Genomic DNA, 20,797 nt, shown 5'->3' with positions numbered 1-20,797 from the left:
ATATGGTTCTTAATTTCTCCCTTTCTCCCTCATTTCCTTTTTCCTTATGATTTAATTGTTGATAAAACCACATCTGCCATTTCCCAGTCTGGATTTTGGTGATTGCATCTGGTATGTATTGCTTAACACATTTCTCTCTGTGTTTCCATAGATCCAGAGGCTTGCTGAGATTCAGTAAGATCTTTTGGCAAGAATGCTAGGTACTTACTGTTTCATCGGTGGTAGGATTCACATGATGTCTAATAGTCTCTCCTTGGTGGTTAGATTTTTCAGTGATTTTGGGCATTGCTGAGCAGAAGGCAGATGCTCAACCACTGAGCCACCAGGCGCCCCTAAAATTATTCATCTTTGGCCAGTAGAAGCTCCTTTGGGTTGGTTCCCCTGTCTTTGGACATGACCCCAGGAGTCTTTGATACCCTCCTTGCTTTCTGATATGACAAGAAAGTCCAGGTTTGGAATTTGTTGTCTAATTCCCACCGTCACCATTTCTCTAAGGAGCCCTCTTTCTCCTGGTGGTCTCATGATTTCATTCTCTACTGTATAGTTTTATCTCCTTTCTCACTGAAGACACTGTTGTTTTCTCTCCCTTTCTCCTCCCTCCCTTCCCCACCTCACCTTTTTTCTTATTGTTCATTGATCAATCTTCCAGTGAGGTGGTTTTGAGTCTTTTGAAAAGAATCAGCCCTATGGTTGTTCTTTTTTATTTCTGTTTCTATCTCTTATTTTCTAAACTCAATTTCCCTTTCCAACTTCTTAAGTAGTATCCTCTCCCTTCGGAGAACTTATCTTTTTTCACCTTGAGAATTTTTCTCATTTATTGGAGGATACGGTTCCGGGATTCATACTAGACACATTTTGTAAAGCTTCAAGCACCATCTTTCATGTCTCTTAATTTTTTGTCTGTTCTCTTTGTGTCTGGATGCTACACCTTCTTCTTGCTCTTGCAGAAGACCAGGCTATCCTCCAGTCCTGTCCATTCCACTCTGTCATCCATGTAGTGTGTTTTACAGTGCAACTCTTCTAGCTTTCCTTTCTAAGCTTTTTCATCGACTCTTGTTTATGGTTGCTGTGTCCTCCTTTATCTCTCCAAGACAGCATTTATATTCATTCTGAGGTCTTGTTTTTGCTTTACAAACACTAATTCTGGGTGGAGACAGATCCCTGATGCTGGAAAGCCAGAGCCCAAGATTCCACTTAGAGCAATTCAGGCACTGACTGACTCACCTTTTCCTCCTGAGTGAGGGTGGTGGTTGTTTTATCAGGACTGGGGGAGTCCAGAATTTGCCCACATCCCTTATCTCAGTGGCTGAGTTATTTGGATAGCCCCCCACCCAACCCTGAGCAGTAATGTAAGGGTGCAGCAAGCCATGCAGGGTCTCAGACCTGGCAAGATCCTGCCTATACAGCCATTGTCAGTGTCAGCTGCTCAATTCCCCTTGGGGACACTCAGCCCAAGGAGGGCTGAGATGAGATATGCCCCACTTTCTCCTGCCTCAGTGGCCAGTGTACTTCTAGTGGTACTGGGTCTCAGTTATAAGCAGGGAACTTAATTTAGCTTTACTTTCAGTGTGTGGGAGTGGGAGGTAGGGAGGTCTCTTCCTGCTAATCTGTAGTCTGCTGTGGGCTTGGTAGGTGAAACTGCATGCTTCTCCTTATGGTGTTCATCTTCCTCAAGAATTTGTGGGTACACAGCTGGATGTTGATCTCTATGGCTGGGATTCCCCGCAGCTTCTGTGAATGTGGTATCAGTCACTGCAGCCTCCAGAGAGAAGGGCAGAGAGACTGTAGTGGCTGTCCTGGGGCTGGACCTGGAGCATGTCTTCTCAGTGGAGGGTGCCTCCTGGGTGCCACCAGCCACCTGAAGTGCCACATTTGCCATTTGCATAGAAGAGGCAGAGCCCTGGGCCCTCCCACTGCCTGGCACAGGCTGGACTGGGGCTCATTGTGGTTTCCACCTCCCTGCAGTCCCTCTGCTGGTGAACTCCTGCTTCCTCTATGCTGCAGGCAACCTCAGGGCACTCCTCCAACCTTCTTCACCTTGTGCATCCTGATTTTCTATCCTCTTAGGTTTCCTTTGTGTTTCCTGTGCTAATATAGTTTGGTGGTAATTTTTTTAAGATTTATTTAATTATTTGAGAGAGAGAGAGAGAGAGAGTACTGGAGGGGGAAGAGGGAGAGGGAGGGAGAGGGAGAGAGAGGGAGAGAGAGGGAGAGAATCCCAAGCAGAATCCCCGCAGAGTGCAGAACCTGGTGCAGAGCTCCATCTCATGACCCTGTGGTCATGACCTAAGCTGAAACCAAGAGTTGGACACTCAACCGAATCAGCCACCCAGGAAACATTTTTTTTTCATAAAATTTCCAAGGACTAGAGGCAGAAGGTGATGACTACATCAGGGTTCTATCTGCTGTCTTAATTCCATCTTCCAGCATCTTCTTGATATCTCTGAGGTATGTTTGTAGGGAAAGGTGGGTGACAGCATCAGGAATGTGGGCTTTGTTTTGGAAAGAGCTGGGTTCAAATCCTTTCCCTGGGTGCTTGAGTGGCAGCTCAGTCATTTAAGCTCAGGCTTTGGCTTAGGTCATGATCTCAGGGTCCTGGGATATAGCCACATGTTGTGCTCCCTGCTCAGTGGGGAGCCTGCTTCTTCCTCTGCCCCTCCCCCCACTCGTTCTCTCTCTCTCTCTCTCTCTCTCTCTCTCTCAAATAAATAAATAAACAAATAAATAAATAGAATATTTAAAAACAAAAAAAATCCTGGTCCCTCCATAGCCTAGTCCCTATCTGTAACACAGGCACTGTTAGAATGTGTTCACGGAATGCTTAGCACCATACCAGGTATGATCTGCTGCTTCTGTGACCCAGAGCCCCACAGTTTATGTTCGTTTCTCTCTCTTTCCCTGTCAGGCAAGTTATCTAGCCTAACCTGTACTGGCCTTTTGCCAGTGAAAATGATAATAATATTGATGATAAAAATGGGAGTTTTTAATAACGGCGGTGTCTTTGATTTTATTTGAAGGCATGGGATTGAAAACATGGCCAGTCCCCCTTTTCAAAAGTGTGTAGAACTAAAAAGCAATGAGCCCCAATCAAACCATCAGAATAGAATTGTTTTCATTAAAACTTAATTTAATTAAAAGTTGTTTAAGTTTTAAATCCAAAACTTTTTCGTTTAAGTCAAAATCTTCCCTTTCCTCAAGTTCAGAGTGCTTTTTTCCCCCCCAAATTAGCAAAATGCATATGTTTTATGGAAGAACACTCTTCGTAAAGCTCAGAGTTCTAACATTCTTGAGTATCTTCAGTGTTTGGCCTCAAGCTGTCCACAGGGAGTGCCTTGAACATGGGTCACAGAGGAATTGTGCAAGGAGGTGGGAGGCGGGTGTCAGTGGGCCAGGGGCCATGGTAGCGGAGCCCAGGCATTCTTGGGATATTTGTGGTTACAGAGAATCATGGAGCTCCTTACTTTAATAATCAGGATATCACTCATAAAAACAAAGAGCCCTATTGTCATCCAGCCAGGGTTAATACCACACTGAAGAAAGCTTGTACTACGCGCGTGAGCATTTCCATACAGGAAAAGAGGCTGTGTAGGTGCCAACCAACAGAGCAGTGGGGTGTAACTCAGCCACAAGCTAAAAACCCAGCCAGAGAGGAGCACAGCTCCCAGGTATGTCAGCTCTTGCTCAGATGAAGATCTCCTGAGCGTTTTTGTCTTAGGACAAATGGGAGAGGCTGCAGGCATTCACTTCTGTTAAGCATTATCTTGTATACGATGTGTTCATGGCATTGGCTCTTAACTGTTAAGAGGACACATCATAGTCATCCTAATAATGCATTGGGTTCCCCTCAAATCCACACATTAACTAAATCAACTTACAACTCTGAGAGTCACAGAGGATCCCCAATCCTGGCTTTTCGCTTCTTTTGCGTTTGCCTGCTTTTGGATTTAGAAGGCAGATGGCGGTCCCAGTATTGAGGCGAATCAGCTGGAGTCAATTTTTGTTGTTTGAACTTGAGGGTGTGTGTCTCTGCCTGAAGACATGCAGAGGAAAAGGAAGAGCAAATGACCTCATATTTTTTTCCTTTGCCAAGATTTAAAAACTTTAGTTGAATACAGATCACACAGTTCGAAAGCCCTAAGTATCAAGCTACAATTCTTAGATTCTTACATCATTCCAGAATTGCATTATATGTATACAAGCCAAACAAATTCTTACGTCTCCCTCCTTTACACAATATCTAATTGATTACACCCACTGTTCTGTACATTGCCTGCTTCTTTCACACATTTTCATACATAAAAGCTAGCATCACAACACAAATCTAGTTAACATAGTAGAGATTAATAAATGTGATTTCACAACAGTTGGAACTCCTGCAGAAAATCCTCCTCAGATGACAAACAACAAACAGGTAAAAACTGTTTTCCACACATACCACAAAGAGTACTTGCTGATCAATGGGAAAAAAGAACATTCCAGTTTCCAAATGCACCAAGAAATAGAAGTAGAGAGTTTTGTTCATTGAAAAAGATATAAATAGTGGTGCGATGTATGAAAATATGCTGAATGTCATTCATATGGGAAGAAATGCAAACCAGAGCCAACCATGAGATGTTATTTTGCTCTTTGAATTGGGAAGAATCAGAAAGTTTGTTATTATTTAGTATAACAAGGATATAATTTCTGCTCCATTTTTCATATTTTTAACTAATTTTGAATGAATAACTAAGTAAGGATATAACTGGTACAACCTTTGGAAAAGTGAATTGTCAAACTTTATGATAATTAAGGGTCAGTAAATACTCTGCTTCTTCCACTACCCTGAATTAACCTGAAAATAGAGCTCACAGGTGAGCAGGAGTGCACACGCGGGATGTTCAGCACAGCATGGGAGGGAATTACAAAAAACTAAAAATGCCCTAAAAGTCCATCAGTGAGGACAAAGAACTACCATGAAGATGTCTGGATCTCTATGTGCAGATACAGAAGAACTTTTAAGTGGTAAAAGCAAGTAGCAGAACATAATCATAGTATAATCTATTTATTAAAAAAAGAAGTGGAAGGGGTGCCTGGGTGGCTCAGTCGGTTAAGCATCTGACTCTTGATTTCGGTTCGGGTCATAAGATTAAGACCCGAGTCAACCTCCATGCTGGAAGCAGAATCTGCTTGAGGGCCCCTCTCTCCTTCTTCCTCTGCCCCTCCCCCTGCATGCTCTCTTTCTCTTTAAAATAAATAAATAAAATCTTAAAAAAAAAAAGTGGAAGATAAATGAATATTTATGTGAGATCCAGGGAAATTTGAACAACTTTATGGCCTCTGTCATCACTATACAATGATGTATTCCAAGGAAACTCCAGCCTGAAATCTTAAAATCAAAAAGCAGCTTAAATCTTTACTAAAGTTTGTTGACAGGGCATCCATGGGGAATTCCATTTAAAGCATATGACCAAGCTTTGGAATTCCTCTGCCCAGATCTTCCTTCGAAGTTCAACACATATAGTCCCTGTCCTCAGTCTCTAATCTCATTCTCTCAAGAGATCCATAGCTGTTTCCCCCAAAGCCAGCTTGTCTTGGTATGTGTATGGGTCTGGAAGGAAGGTGTACTCTCTGCCTGGGAGGAGGAGGGGAATGGGAATAGGGAGGTGCCTCCTTACAGGTTCTGCCTCCACCATCAATACTTATGAATGCATGAAGATTAAGGAAGGGCTTCAAGAGAATCCTTAGCAGAATGACCCATGGGCCCAGTGACAAGGAGGAAGACAGCAAGCCTCTCCTTCCAGGAACAAGTGTCAGCTTATGGTCAGAACAAACCAAGCATGAGTGCTGCCTTTCCTTCACTGCATTGTGCCACAGCTGCCACTTGGAGGCAAAGTTCAGGCTCTTGGTTGACCCTCGGCTGAGTTTCTGTCTTCCAGCTCTAGAATGGGTTGAGCAGACCCAGAACACAGGGTCCTAGAGCATGGAATGTTGTTTGCCCATCCCTGGAAGGAGGTAATGGGAGCTGCCCTGAGACTCAGAGAAAAATATGTGACTCCAGAGTGTACAGAACTTCTCTTTCCTTCTTACCACTTCATAGAACTCTATTTTGTGCATGTCCCAGAGTTTATTTAGCCCCTTCTCTACAGATAACATTGTATTGCTTCCTCTGCAGTAATGCTGCGATGAATAGTCTTGTATAGATAATCATTTTGCATTTTTGACATCGTATCTTTGGTGTAAATTTCTAAAAGCCAGAGTGTTGGCTAAGAGGGGAAATGCAGATTGAATTTCCTAGGTATTGGTAAATTCCCTTCCATAGGGGCTGCACTATTTTTCATTCCCTCCAGCAATGTAAGAAGATGTTTCATCATATTAACCCTTTGTCTATAATATAAGTTGCAATTTTTAAAAATTTGTCATGTGTCTTGTTATCCTATTTGTGTGTTGTGGAGCACACATATTTGGGGGGGGGGTTCTTTACATGTTTAAATTTTAAACAAACCTCGACAAATTTAAAGAATTGAAATCATACAACATAAGCTCTGATTGCAACGGAATGAAATTAGAAATCAATAACAGAAGGAAATTTGGGAAATTCACAAGTTGTGAAAATGAAATGGCGTGCTCCTAAGTAACCAGATTAAAGAAGAAATCACAAGAGAAATTAGAGCATACTTTGAGGTGAATGAAAATAAAAACACGACATACTAAAACTTTGGGGATGCAGCTAAAGCAGTGCTTAGAAGGAAATTTCTGGCTATGATCATCTATATTTAAAAAGAAAGATCTCAAATCAATAACCTAACCTTCCACCTTAAGAAACTAGAAAAAAGAACAGACTAAACCCAAAGCAAACAGAAGAAATAACAAAGATTAGAACAGAAATAAATGAAATATAGACTACAACAACAATAGTGAAAATCAGTGAACTCAAAGATGGTTTCTAAAAAAATCAACAATGTTGTCAAACTTTCACTTAGAATGACCAAAAAAAATAAGAGACAAGACTGAAATTACTAAGATCAGGACAGAAAAGGGGACATCACTACCAACTGAACAAAAATAAAAAGAATTATAGTAGAATACTATGCACAATTGTACACCAACAAATTCAATAACCTAAGTGAAGTGGATAAATTCCTAGAAAGGCACAACTATCTAAACTGGCTCAAGAAGGAATAGAAAATCCAAACAGAATTATACTAAGTAGCTACATTGAATTAGTAATCCAGAAACTCCCCCAAAGAAAAGCCAGGCTCAAACAGCTTCACTAGTGAATTTTACCAAACATTTGAAGAATTAACATTAACCTCACAAACTCCTCCAAAATATAAGAGAGGAGGGAACATTCCCCAGTTCAACCTGTGAGCCCAGGATTACCCTAAAACCAAAACCAAAGATACCACAAGCAAACTACAGACCAGTATCTCTTATGAATACAGATGCAAATCCCCAACACAATATTAGCAAATCAAATCCAGTAATATAAAAAGGATTATATAACATGACAGCTGGAATTATCCAAGGATTGCAAGCTTGATTTAACATCAATCAGTATAATATGTCATAGTAACAGAAAAAAGGAGGAAAAAATACCACATGATCATCTCAACACAGAAAAGGCATTTGATAATATCCAACACCCTTTGATGATGAAAAATTCAGTGAAACAGTAATAGAAGGGAACTTCCTCAACCTGATAAGGGAAATCTATTAAAAATCCACAACTAACATCATATTTAGTTATAAAAGACTAAATTGCTTTTTCTGTCACATCAGGAGCAAAACTACTATGTCCACTGTCACAGCTTCAACTAACATTATACTGAAGTGTCTAGCCAGCATAATGAAACAAGAAAAAGAAATAGAAGGCATCCAGATTGTAAAGGAAAAAGTAGAACTATCTCTACTAGTAGATGACATAATATTTTCTGTAGAACATCCTAGAGAATCTACAAAAACTTAGAGCTAATAAATCAGTCCAACAAATTTTTAAGATGCAGGATCAAAATGTAAAAATCAATTATAGTTGCATATATTTTCAATGAATAGTTTGAAAATGAAATTAAGAAAACATATTTACAATAGCACCAAAAAGAATAGAACAATTGAGAATAAATGTAACAAAATAAGTACAAGATTTTATACACTGAAAACTATAATACTTGATGGAAAGAAGTTAAAGAAAACCTAAATAAATGGAAAAAACATCCTGTGTTCGTGGTTTGGAAGACTTAGCAATGTTAACATGACAATACTCCCAAAATTGGTCTGCATATGCAGTCCCTATAAGAATCCCATCTGAAATAGTCACAGAAATGGACAAGCTGATCCCAAGATTCATGTAGAAACACAAGAGATTCAGAATAGTCAAAATGATCTTGAAAAAGAAGAACAAAGTTGGAGGACTCACACTACCTGATTTCAAAATACACTACAAAGTTATAGTAACCAAGACAGTGTAGTATTGGCATAAGGGTAGACACATATAGATCAGTGGAATAGTCCAGAAATAAACCCATGGCATTCATGGTCAGATGAACTTGGTTAGGGCACTAATACAATCCAGAGGGGAAATAATCATTTTTTTTTCAACAAATGGTGCTGGGACAACGGAGTATACAGATGGAAAAACAAAACCAAGTTGGATCCCTACCAACACAATATACAAAAAATAATTCAAAATAGATCACAGACCTAAATGTAAGAGCTAGAATTATAAAACCCTTAGAAGAAAACAGATTAAATCTCATGATTTTGGATTAAGCAATGGTTTCTGTGATATGACGCCAAAAACAAGTGACAAAAGGAAAAATAAATTGGATTTCATCAAAATTAAAAATCTTTGTACTTGACAGACATCATCAAGAAAGTGAAAAGACAACTCCCTGAATGGGTGGAAATATTTTCAGATCATGTATCTCGTAAAGGGATTGTATCCAGATTATATAAAGACCACTTATGAGTCAACAAGAAAAAGACAAAATAAATAAGCAAAGGATCTGAATAGACATCTATCAAAAAAGATATAAAAATGTCCAATAAGCACCTGAAAAAATGCTCAACATCATCAGTCATCAGAGAAATAAAGATCCAAACCACAATGAGATACCACTTTACACCCACTAGAATAGATAAATTTTTTTAAAAAATTGGACAGTCTTCACCAAATGATGGTGAGGTTGAAGAATTAGAACCCTCGTACATTGTAGGAGGGAATTTAAAATGGTACAGTCACTTTGGAACATGGTTTGGCAGTTTCTCAAATTTTTGAACATGGAGTTACCATTTGGCCCAGCAATTCCACTCCTACATAAAGAGCCAAGAGAATTGAAAACATGTTCACAGAAGAACTTATGCATAAATGATCATAGCAGCATTATTCACAACACGCAAACAGTAGAAACATCCAAATGTCCATCAACCGATGGAGGAACTAATCAACTGTAGTATATCTACTCAATGGAATAGTAGTACTTGGCAGTAACCAAGGAAGAAGTACGGACACATGCTTCAGCAGGGATGAGCCTTGAAAACACGCAAAGTGGAAGAAGCCACATCTCGCATGATTCCATGTATATGAAATGTCCAGAATAGGCAAAGCTACAGAAACAGAAATTAGTGACTGTCAGCAGCTGAAGGAGGGACAAGAAGGGAGGGAGGGACTGCTCATTGGTACAGGGTCCCTTTTGGGGTGATCAAAGTGTTTTTATTAAGTCTAGAGGACTGATGGTCATTGCACATTTCCGGAAATATGCTAAAAATCATTGAGTTGTGGGGGCACCTGGGTGGCTCAGTCAGTTAAGCGTTTGCCTTCGGCTCAGGTCATGATATCAGGGTTTTGGGATGGAGCCCTGCATGGGGCTCCCTGCTCAGCAGGGAGTCTGCTTTTCCCTCTGCCACTGTCCTTCCCCCTGCTCTCTCTCTCTTTCAAATAAATAAATAAAATCTTGAAAAGAACCATTGAATTGTGCACCCTAACATGGTGAATTTTATGATGTGTGAATTATACTTGATAACACTGTTATTTTCAAAATGTGGTCAGATTTATCAGTCTTATATTGCTACTAGGTTTTGAGTCACAGTTAAGAAGATTACACCCTCCTAGATTAAAAGGGAATTCACTTGCTTTCTTCTATTGCTTATGTGGTTTCATTTTTTACATTCATGTGTCTGATGCATGTGGAAGTGTCCTGGTTTCTCAGTGAGGAATGAATCTGACCATATCTCTCCCATGTGGCCCCCAGTTGTACATACTGTTTATTAGCATAATAAACAGTTCTGGGGGTGTCCAGTCTCCTGTACTGGGCCACTCTCTCCTCTGAGAGGGAACAGTTAGCATTGGATCCTAGCACCTTTCCCTGGAGAAAGTATCAAATTGTTAGTCAGGATTTTGATTACAACCAGTTTTTGTTTTAAAGATTTTATTTATTTATTCATGAGATACACAGAGAGAGGCAGAGACATAGGCAGAAGGAGAAGCAGATGCCCCACGAGGAGCCTGATGTGGGACCCGAACCCAGGACCCCAAAGGCAGATGCTCAACCACTGAGCCACCCAGGTGGCCCCTTGTTTTTGTTTTTTATCACAATAATTTCCCATCAAGGAGTTTACAGTGATTAACTGAGCAGTTAACTCTGAGCACTGCCTCCAGGATTAAAAACTGTATTAATATAAAGTTACCTCTTACATGGGAATATTATTGGGCATTTCCCATGCTTTTAAGTAAGGTCATTGCCATGGCCTGCACATTGGTGTCCCACCAAAATGTATATGTTGAAACCTTCACACCCAAGATGATGGTATTAGGAGGTGGGTCCTCTGGGGCTTGAGTGAATCACAAGGATGATAGGATTAGTGTTCTCACAGAAGAGACCCCGTAGAGCTCCCTGGCCCCTTCAGCCGTGTGAGGATGTAATGAGAGCCACCCAGGAGAGGGTTCTCACCAACCATGCTGGCACCCTGATCTCAGACTTCCAGCCTCCAAAATGGTGAGAAGCAAGCTTCTGTTGTTTATAAGTCATCCAATGTGTGTTATTTTGTTAAAGCAGCCCTAATGGGCTATGACAAGCTTGAAAGAAGAGCTATTAACCAAATGAACTCTAAAACCACTGGTCTGAACTTGGCTGATCTCATTCAGCAGCATTTTTAGATAGGGTCACTGTCAGAGTAAACAATGGTCTCCTTATTTTGGCCAGTAGCATTCATAACTCATATCTATTAAGCTCCAGCTGTGTGCTAAGCAGCATGCAGGGGCCTGGCTGTGTCCTCTGGCATATACCACCATGGAGTTATTGGGGTGCATTTGGCTGTATCCATACCTCTACTCCCCCACAGACTCAGCAGGGGTGCTAGAGGAAAGCCCTTTTATTCCTCTGTTTGGCCCCCACTTACACCTGCCCCAGAGCTCAGTAGATAAGATACAGAAAACCACCAACTTGTCCATTTGAATTCACATCAGTTATCTCAGATGCCTGAGGAATAAGATTGGACCTCAGACTTTACAAGTTTTAGACACCGACCGCATTTAACTTAATTTCAAATAATGGTAATAAGAACTAACATTTGTCCAGAGCCCACTAGTTAGGTAGTGGTCTAGCACTTTCCATACTTGCATCCTTCCATCCCTTTGACCTTCCAATCACCCTTCTAAGGTAGGTGCTGCCATTACCTCCAGAAGGCACAAGAGGGCGATATAAACACACCCAGCTGGGTGCAAAAGGAGGATGACTTGGTCATTCCATTCTTCATTCTGTGGCTCTCTGTGTTCTCGGGCCTCCTTCACCCAGTGTGTATGATTAAGTCCTGGGATACTTGCATGAACTGGAAAGCCCCAGGGTATTATCTTGAAACAGTATAAATTTTGACCTGACATGAACCCTACCACTGCTTTGCTGAACAGCCCACACTGGAGCAGGTGGGGTGGAGGCGAGGTTCCAGGATGGGAAGGAAATCGGTCATGAAAAGTAAACCCAGAAGGACCTGAAGACATCCTTCTCTTTTACCAGGAGAAATCTGTGCCCCTACGCCCATTCTGAATGATACTGCAGATGAGCAAGATTCTAGGCAAATCACTTACTGACCTGCAGAGAGCTCTGGAGGTTCAACAAACTGAATTCAAGAAGCTCTTAATGAGCACCTACTGTGTACATGGCACAGTGCTAGGCACAGATGACTCTGAGGAAGAGGACCTAGGCTGCAGCTCTCCTGGACAGAAAGGAGGTGGACAGACACCTCACAAGAGGATGGTCCTGGTCAGGCAGAAGAAGGGAGCCCATGGAGAGCCCCCCCTCCCCCAGGTCTTCCATGGGGAGTAGCACCTATGCTGAACCTGGAAGCAGGAGGAGAACCTTGATAAATGGTGAAGGAGTGGGCCTCTTTCCAGGTAGGAGAGACACCAGAGTGAGGGCTGAGGGAGCCTGGGGTCCATGGTGGGAATGAGGCTTCAGTGTAGGGAAGGGAGGGAGTGGGGAGAGGCTAGGCTTCCTGCAAATAACCCCCATTTTTGTGCCAGTCCCCTTTTTTAGGTCATGAATTTTGCAGTAGTGTTTTAGTGTGTCTTTTTGTTGTCATTTTTACAAGAGGTGACAAGATTCAGACATAAATCCTTGCTAAGACCATGCAGCCATTAAGCAGCCAAGGTAGGACTTGAACCTAAGCCTTGTCATCCAAGTTTTTTTTAGAAAGATTTTATTTATTTATTCATGAGAGACAGAGAGAGAGAGAGAGAGAGAGAGAGAGAGAGAGAGGCAGAGACACAGGCAGAGGGAGAAACAGGCTCCATGCAGGGAGCCTGACGTGGGACTCGATCCTGGGACTCCAGGATCACACCCCAGGCTGAAGGCGTCACTAAACCGCTGAGCCACCAGGGCCACCCTGTCATCTGAGTTGAATGGCATTTCCACCACCATGTCTTAGCACCATTGGTTCTTGGGATGCCGCTGGAAAAATCCGGATGCCTCATGTTTAATTTCCCTCTAGGTTGAGATATTTTCTTCCTTTGTGCCCATCTTTGCTAAGAGGAACTTGTATTCAGCCAGAAGTTCTACTTACTAACCTGAAAAGTATATTTTTAAAAACTACTTTTCCATGACAGCAGTAACAGAAGTAACTGGAAACTAGAGCAAAAAATTGAGAATCACCTCAAACTCCACCACTTAACAAAAACCAATGTTACCAACTTGGAGTCTTTCCTTCCTGTCAGTTTGCCTATGTTGCAATATCCCTCCCTGTGCTCAATGCCATAAGCATTTATAACGCATTAGATCCTTGGCATAACCACCATTCTTTGCTCTACTAAATCATACTGCAATCAGCACCTTCATTCATACTGCCTTTTTTTTGCATAATTTTTAAATGGGTAGAATTATTCCCTTGGAAATCAGTTCCTTAGAAGTAGGTTTGGTGTGAGAAAGAGTGGCTTAATCCCCAGTGTTTACAAACACGATCACCTCCCCATGGCATGACCAATTTCTTTTTCTGTCTTCAGGTTGTGCCATTTTATATTACGGAAGTATTAAATAAAGGAACTCTCTTACTTCTGTGCTTTTTATTTCCCCTCAGAAGGATGGTTCCTCTTTCTTTACCAGGGTGGTGTTTGTCCCGAGTCTCTTGAGCATGGTTTCTGTGGTAGATGTTTAAAATCTGGGAAGAAGATAGCCTCACACGCTAGCTCTTCCTTCTGTTTCATCAAACTGTGTCCCCAGGGCTTAGCTCAGCATATACTGGGTATATGGTATTTCTAGAATAAATGAGAAATAAATAAATGAATTCTTGGAAGAAGAAGTAAGTGTAGGAAAGGACTCGTTGTGGTAGTTCTGTATTTCTGTGTTTCTTTGCTGCTATGCCAGAAAATTCATGGAGGAGTGGGCTTCCATCATTTTCTCTCTGGTTTTTGGATCTAATGAGACAGAATCAACTCACCTTTTAGTTCCCATGTGTTTGCCAAGCACATTGTGTTCCAGATATGCACGCCATGTTTGGTTGGAAGCACACAGCCTGGGGGTAAGCCTTAGGGGTAAGACTTTGGTGGCAGGTGTGGGGGTTCCAGGTCCCAGCTCCACTTCTGGGAACTGAGTAGAGAGAGCTTCTCTGATGCTTCAGAGCACTGGTCACCTCGTGGAGGGGGTTGATGAGAAACCCTGGATTGCATGGGTTTGGCAGGAAGGCAGAAGTAGGCAGGACATTTCTTACATCATTAGCTAGAACTCAATAAATGGCACCAATTACTGGCATACTAATTATTATTATTATTATTATTAACTAGACCATTTTATTTTATCTTTTAAAATCTATGTTGTGCTTGTAGATTATTATCCAAGAGATTTTCTTGTTCTCTGGCTCTTCCCAGAACTGAAACAACTTGTTTTTCCAACAATTGATTCCTTCAGTCTAGATAAGGCCGTCAAAGAACTAGTTTGTTGAGCCAGGGTGAAAGTGGTCAAACTTAGGCTAGATATATTTCATCTTTTAATTTATTTTTTTGTTCCAAAGTCAACAAGAGCTTGGTGAAGAAAAAAAAATACTGGAAAACACAGGAAAACCCAAATTTTAAAAAAAATCTCCATTCATTGCACCTGCTGAAGGCAATTGCTACTGTCATTTTGTGTGTTCTTCAGACTTTCTGTCCAGAGGAACAGACTAAATTTTTACAAACAAAAATAGCAGATTATACACATTAGAAACCTTTCTTTCAAAGCACTTTAATCTCAGATAATCTACCAACCGGAGTAAATTCTGTTATTTTGCATATTTTCAAAGGGTGTCAACTAATTTACTGTGTTAGGTACTTCCCCATGATGTTTCAATCCATGCCCCATATTCTACTCTTTTTGGTTAATATTATATAAGTATTTTTCATTATTAGTCTTCATTATCTGTTTTAATGGCTGCATGGTAGTTGCTTATTTTGAATGATCTTGAGGCACTATTTTAAAAGTCAGCTCTAGCTGCTGTAACAAACTGCCACAGTCTGGATGGCCTAAACATTCATTTCACACAGTTCTAGAGGCTAGAAGTCCAAAGTCAAGGTGCCAGCAGACTCTGTTCATGGTGAGGGCCCACTTTCTGATTTGCAGACAGCCATCCTCTCACTGGATCCTCACTAGGCAGGGAGCAGCGAAGTAAGCTCTCTTATGTCTCTTCTGTGTGGTCACTAATCCCATTGTGGGGGGCTCCATCTTCATGACCCAGTCACCTCCCAAAGGCCCTGCCTCCTAATACCATCATACTGGGAATCAGGGTTAAAACATGAATTTTGGGGGCACCTGGATGGCTCAGTGGTTGAGCATCTGCCTTTGGCTCAGGACATAATCCCGGGGTCCTGGGATCAAGTCTCACATGAGATTCCCCTCAGGGAGCCTGTTTCCCTCTCTGCCTGTGTCTCTGCCTCTCTTTCTGTATCTCTCATGAATAAATAAATAAAATCTTTTTTAAAAAACACGGTAATTTTGAGGGTACCCAAATATGCAATTCATAACAGGTATTAAATTGGAAAGCAGAGTAGTGGAAATTCTGAGCTCTGGGGTCAAAAAGACCTGCTTCCACTTTTGCCCAGCTACCAGCCAGCTCTATCACTGTGAGTGGTGTCTGCATCCTGGCCTCCCCCATCTGTAAAATGACAGCCATGACACCTACTCATAGCATTGCTGTGAACATTAGATTAAATGACAAAAATCAGTACTTGGCACCTAGACATTGTCTTAAATCATTCCCTGATTCCCTGATATTGGCCATTTACCTTGTTAGTAGGTTCTTCCCTCCAATGTCGTAGGTTACTCTGCAGAGCAGTGACTTAACTTAGCAGTGGGTCTTTCTCTCCATTATTTCTTCAGATAAACTCTAGGAGAATAAGATCTTGTTATATAACATTGTTCTATTGCTTTCTGAAACAGCCATGCAATTTGCCAGTCCTCCCCCCACAATGACAAATGTCACCACGCTCTGGCCAGGTGGGCATAACATGGCATTTCATGATTAATTGTATTTGTTATTTCTAAAGAAAATAGCACTTTTACTTGTGATTTTTTTCCCTTGTGTGAGCTGTCTGTATATATAACTGCACATCCCCCTTTTATTAACAAAAAGCCATTTGGTGAGAACATCCACAGAGAAGTTGTGCATCTGTGCTGTGAGGCTCCGAGGTAAGAGAAACACTCAGCCTCCATTGCCAGAGTGCTGTTCTGCATGAGTCATGAGTCAGGATGCCACCGTTCCCTGCGCTTTCTTTTCCGATGCTGGTTGATCCAAGTGGCCCACTGTGATGGGGCTGAGCACCAGCCATCTGGAGCTGGAGAGGAATTATCACCGGGGGTCACCCCGGAGGGACATGTTGCCCTCCACACCCCCCAAGCTCTGCATCTTCCCCGAACAAATAAAGGGTTGGATTTCACCGTAATTCGACCCAGAGATGAAAACTGCGTGCTGAGGCTAAAATCCCAGAGTGATAGCTGCAAAGAAAGAAGCATCCTTCCAGCTGATGGCTGGAAAATCTGGGGCTATAGCAGGTGAGCCCCTGCAGTGCCAGGAGGGTGTCACCTCTGGGGAGGGAAAGCCCCTGCTCCTATGCTCTGTCCGCTCGGGGACTTGGTGGAGAATGCACAGCAAGGTCCTTAAGCAATTATGACCAGGTCAGTAGCATCCTAAAGTTTACTTTTGTTTGCTTGGTTGTGGGTTTTTACTTTCTGCTACTCTATTGATAGAGATAAATGTAATAAAAATCGTTCATGAATGTGCAAGTAAAATGTTAGTGTCTCTTCTAGGATATACAGAGGATGCAACAGAGTTTGAATTGACAGACAGCATTCTCTTTCTATCATACATGTTTTCTTTGGTGGAGAAGAGAGAATTAAATATATATATTATATATAGATCTATAATATGTAACATATAATGACATATAACATATAATATTGACATAACTATTTTAGTTATATACACATGCACACACACACACACACACAAACATATATATATGAGGCTAACAGAATTAAAGTCACTCTCATATTACCTCTCCATTATCCTAGATTTGCAAGGAAAAAAAAACAGTAAAGAGAGAATTATATTCTGATTTTTGGGTCAGGAGGATAACTTAACAAATATCATTCTGCAAGAAACGGTAAGACTCTCCTTAGGATATAAGGAAAGAACAACAGCAACACAAAGGATGTAAGGACAGAACAGACTCCGAACAGACAAAGGAGGACTCTCTTTAAGGGGGTATGTCCACAGGAACTGTTCCTGTAAGGGACATGGCTTTTACAGTAGACATCACTGTAATATTCATGGAATTCTATTTTACTGTTCCCCCCAAATAAAAAAATAATTTCCATTAGTTTTCCTGTAATCAGAAAACTCTGTATTTCTAGAACCCAAATTACAGAAATGATATTTAGATACCGAGTTATTGGCAACTAACATTTTCTTCCATTTCTGGAAAAAAATGGCTAAATATGTAGAGCACAGAGGGTCACTGAAAGTATTTCTTTATAAATAGAATATTAAATTGAAAGTGATTTTCAAGGACTAAATAGTGTTCTCATTCCACAGGCTTTTAAATTATGTTTTAACCAAATTCTTCTTCACGTAATGAACTTTAATTAGTGTCCACGTCCAGCATATATAAATACCAGGCTATGTAGATAATGACATTTGTCACCATCAGAAATATGCTGTCCACTTGTCACTTCCCAGCTTACAGTAGATGCTTCTTGTATTCCTAAGAATTCTACATGGGCTCAATCCATAACCCTCGCCGTCCACTGTATTCGCAGTCTCCTCTCAGTAGCTCCTAATTAACTGACTCCTAAAATCAAACAAGTATCACCACCAAAGAAGAAAAAAAAATCACTCTGTTTTTCGCTTCTCCTCCTTTACTTGGTAACTTACTTCATTAAGCATATTAATTTTGCATTAAAAGTAAGTGAGATGCCTATTGGTAGTGTGTGTATATATGTCCATATAAATATATGGACTTTTTTCATTGCTATATAAGATAGTAATGACATTGTCATAGAGAACTAACTAAACTAACTAAGTAGCTAACTAAAAGGAATTTTTTTTTTTAAATTTGAAGCTGAGTCATCCTAATGTTCTATGATTGTTTTCCTACTGGTTCTCATTGCTTATTTGACACATTAATATTTTATTGAAATAGAATACATTTTGAGTATTTATATTTTTAAAAAGTTTTATAGCCGTATGAGGAAAATATTTAGAACTGTCATATTTTATTGCACACAAAAATGTAATATGGACAGTGGTTCATTAATGGGCACAATAACTGAATAATCTCAAATGGAGTCAGTACATTCCTCTGCTTTAAGTTTAAATCAGAGGTTAACAATTGTCAATTACAAAACTGGTATTTGGGGCAAAGTACTATAAAAGTAAATATTTATCTCTAAGAAATGTGTCTGATGGTGGGAGAAGAGACTTCTGCTTTTTTACATGATATAGTTCTGTAATCTTTTTTTTTCAATGAGAATTACATGTGTAATTATTTTATTACATGTGTAATCTCTTTAAAATGTAAAATAAAACAGTCATTTAATTCTATTATGGGGAACTTGGGAAATAAAGAAGAATCTTTTTCTAATTCCATCATTAATCCTACCCTAGCCCATCCTCAATACTATTATTGAGCATTAATACTCAATATAATATATTATTAATATATATTATATATAGTATTATAATAATATAATACTATTATTAGCATTGTGGTCTTTTTTCTTTCAATGTAAATATGTGTTAACCCTTCTCTTTATAATTTCAGGAAATTAAAAGAAAGTGGCATATTAAATTAAATGCATGAGGCTTCGCGGATGTTTTCCCAATAATGTCCTCCCAATAATTCAGTTGCACCAGAACCCCCAGCTCTCAGCATCAGTGACAGTGGACATGCGTTATCCATGCAACCTAAAGGAATCAGATAGAAAACTGAAAACACCACAATATTAAAAAATACATAAATAGAATCAAGCAGAGTCTGGGCTCAGATTACATAATTTGCTGCACATATGCTGCATTATTTAAAAATCAAGTGAAAGTAAAATCCACTTTGTAATTTGACATGCACCTTGTACCCTAGCTTCTGCCTTCTTGGTGTCACTTAACTGATTGAAAGATGGACTATTTTTATCTACATTCCTACAGTGAACAGAAGAGGTTACTTCCTACTTGCGTGTACACAGAGGCTCTCACATGCAAACGTGCACACACACACACACACGCCTGTATTTTACGGAGATAAGGGAAATATTTGTTTAATTTTGAAAGATGAGCAACAACATAATTAAGTGCCCCTTCTGATGGATGATGCTGCCATCAATTCTACCTCTTTCTCACAACCTGCCAATGCCTCTCTCCTTCCAGCCAGCTCTCCTCTGCTGTCCCAGGGTCTCTGATGGTAAATAATTAATAAGACTGTTAGTGTGTGATGGGAGTAAAGCTGCCTTGCTACCAAATGCAATGACTTACACACTAAGCCATTTTATGATTCCTCTTTGCAAAAATACACAGCCAAAAAATACCCCAATAATCTCCACTCAGACACAACAATCTTTTTTTTTCAGACTCAGCTTACTTTTTTGTTTATTGGAATAAACCAAAACACAAAAGTAGTGTTTATGACCTGGTATTGTTCATTTTCCTTTTTTTATAAATTTATTTTTTATTGGTGTTCAATTTGCCAACATATAGAAAAACACCCAGTGCTCATCCCGTCAAGTGCCCACCTCAGTGCCCATCACCCAGTCACCCCTGGCCCCGCCCTCCTCCCCTTCCACCACCCCTAGTTTATTTCCCAGAGTTAGGAATCTCTCATGTTCTGTCTCCCTTTCTGATATTTCCCACTTATTTTTTCTCCTTTCCCCTTTATTCCCTTTCACTAATTTTTATACTCCCCAAATGAATGAGACCATATAATGTTTGTCCTTCTCCGATTGACTTATTTCACTCAGCATAATACCCTCCAATTCCATCCACATCGAAGCAAATGGTGAGTATTTGTCGTTTCTAATGGCTGAGTAATATTCCATTGTATACATAGACCACATCTTCTTTATCCATTCATCTTTCGATGGACACCGAGGCTCCTTCCACAGTTTGGCTATTGTGGACATTGCTGCTATAAACATCGGGTTGCAGGTGTCCCAGCATTTCACTGCATCTGTATCTTTGGGGTAAATCCCCAGCAGTGCAATTGCTGGGTCATAGGGCAGATCTATTTTTAACTCTTTGAGGAACCTCCACACAGTTTTCCAGAGTGGCTGCACCAGTTCACATTCCCACCAACAGTGTAAGAGGGTTCCCTTTTCTCCACATCCTCACCAACATTTGTGGTTTCCTGTCTTGTTAATTTTCCCCATTCTCACTGGTGTGAGGTGGTATCTTATTGTGGTTTTGATTTGTATTTCCCAGATGGCAAGTGATGCGGAGCATTTTCTCATGTGCGTGTTGGCCATGTCTATGTCTTCCTCTGTGAAATTTCTGTTCATGTCTTTTGCCCATTTCATGATTGGATTGTTTGTTTCTTTGCTGTTTAGTTCAATAAGTTCTTTATAGATCTTGGAAACTAGCCCTTTATCTGATACGTCATTTGCAAATATCTTCTCCCATTCTGTAGGTTGTCTTTTAGTTTTGTTGACTGTATCCTTTGCTGTGCAAAAGCTTCTTATCTTGATGAAGTCCCAATAGTTCATTTTTGCTTTTGTTTCTTTTGCCTTCGTAGATGTATCTTGCAAGAAGTTACTGTGGCCAAGTTCAAAAAGGGTGTTGCCTGTGTTCTCCTCTAGGATTTTGATGGAATCTTGTCTCA

At 40.4% G+C, this 20,797-nt stretch overlaps 1 protein-coding gene across 4 annotated transcripts in view; it reads left to right on the top strand.

The window, feature by feature from the left end:
- The window catches only part of LRRK1 (leucine rich repeat kinase 1), a 118,994-nt gene that overhangs the window by 11,589 nt on the left and 86,608 nt on the right, over window positions 1-20,797 (top strand). The window contains exon 1 of one of the 4 annotated variants that reach the window (XM_072737118.1): window positions 16,069-16,484. The exons of 2 other annotated variants lie outside the window; for them this stretch is intronic. In XM_072737118.1, coding sequence (XP_072593219.1) covers window positions 16,457-16,484 — 28 coding nt within the window. In that variant the 5' untranslated portion in view covers window positions 16,069-16,456. Of the gene's footprint in view, window positions 1-16,068; window positions 16,608-20,797 lie in introns of those variants that run through there. One more of the 4 variants, XM_072737119.1, reaches the window with a different exon arrangement.

Source organism: Vulpes vulpes, chromosome 14, assembly GCF_048418805.1.
Source record: "Vulpes vulpes isolate BD-2025 chromosome 14, VulVul3, whole genome shotgun sequence".
Lineage (NCBI taxonomy): Eukaryota > Metazoa > Chordata > Mammalia > Carnivora > Canidae > Vulpes > Vulpes vulpes.
This window is presented reverse-complemented; position numbering and strand designations above follow the sequence as displayed.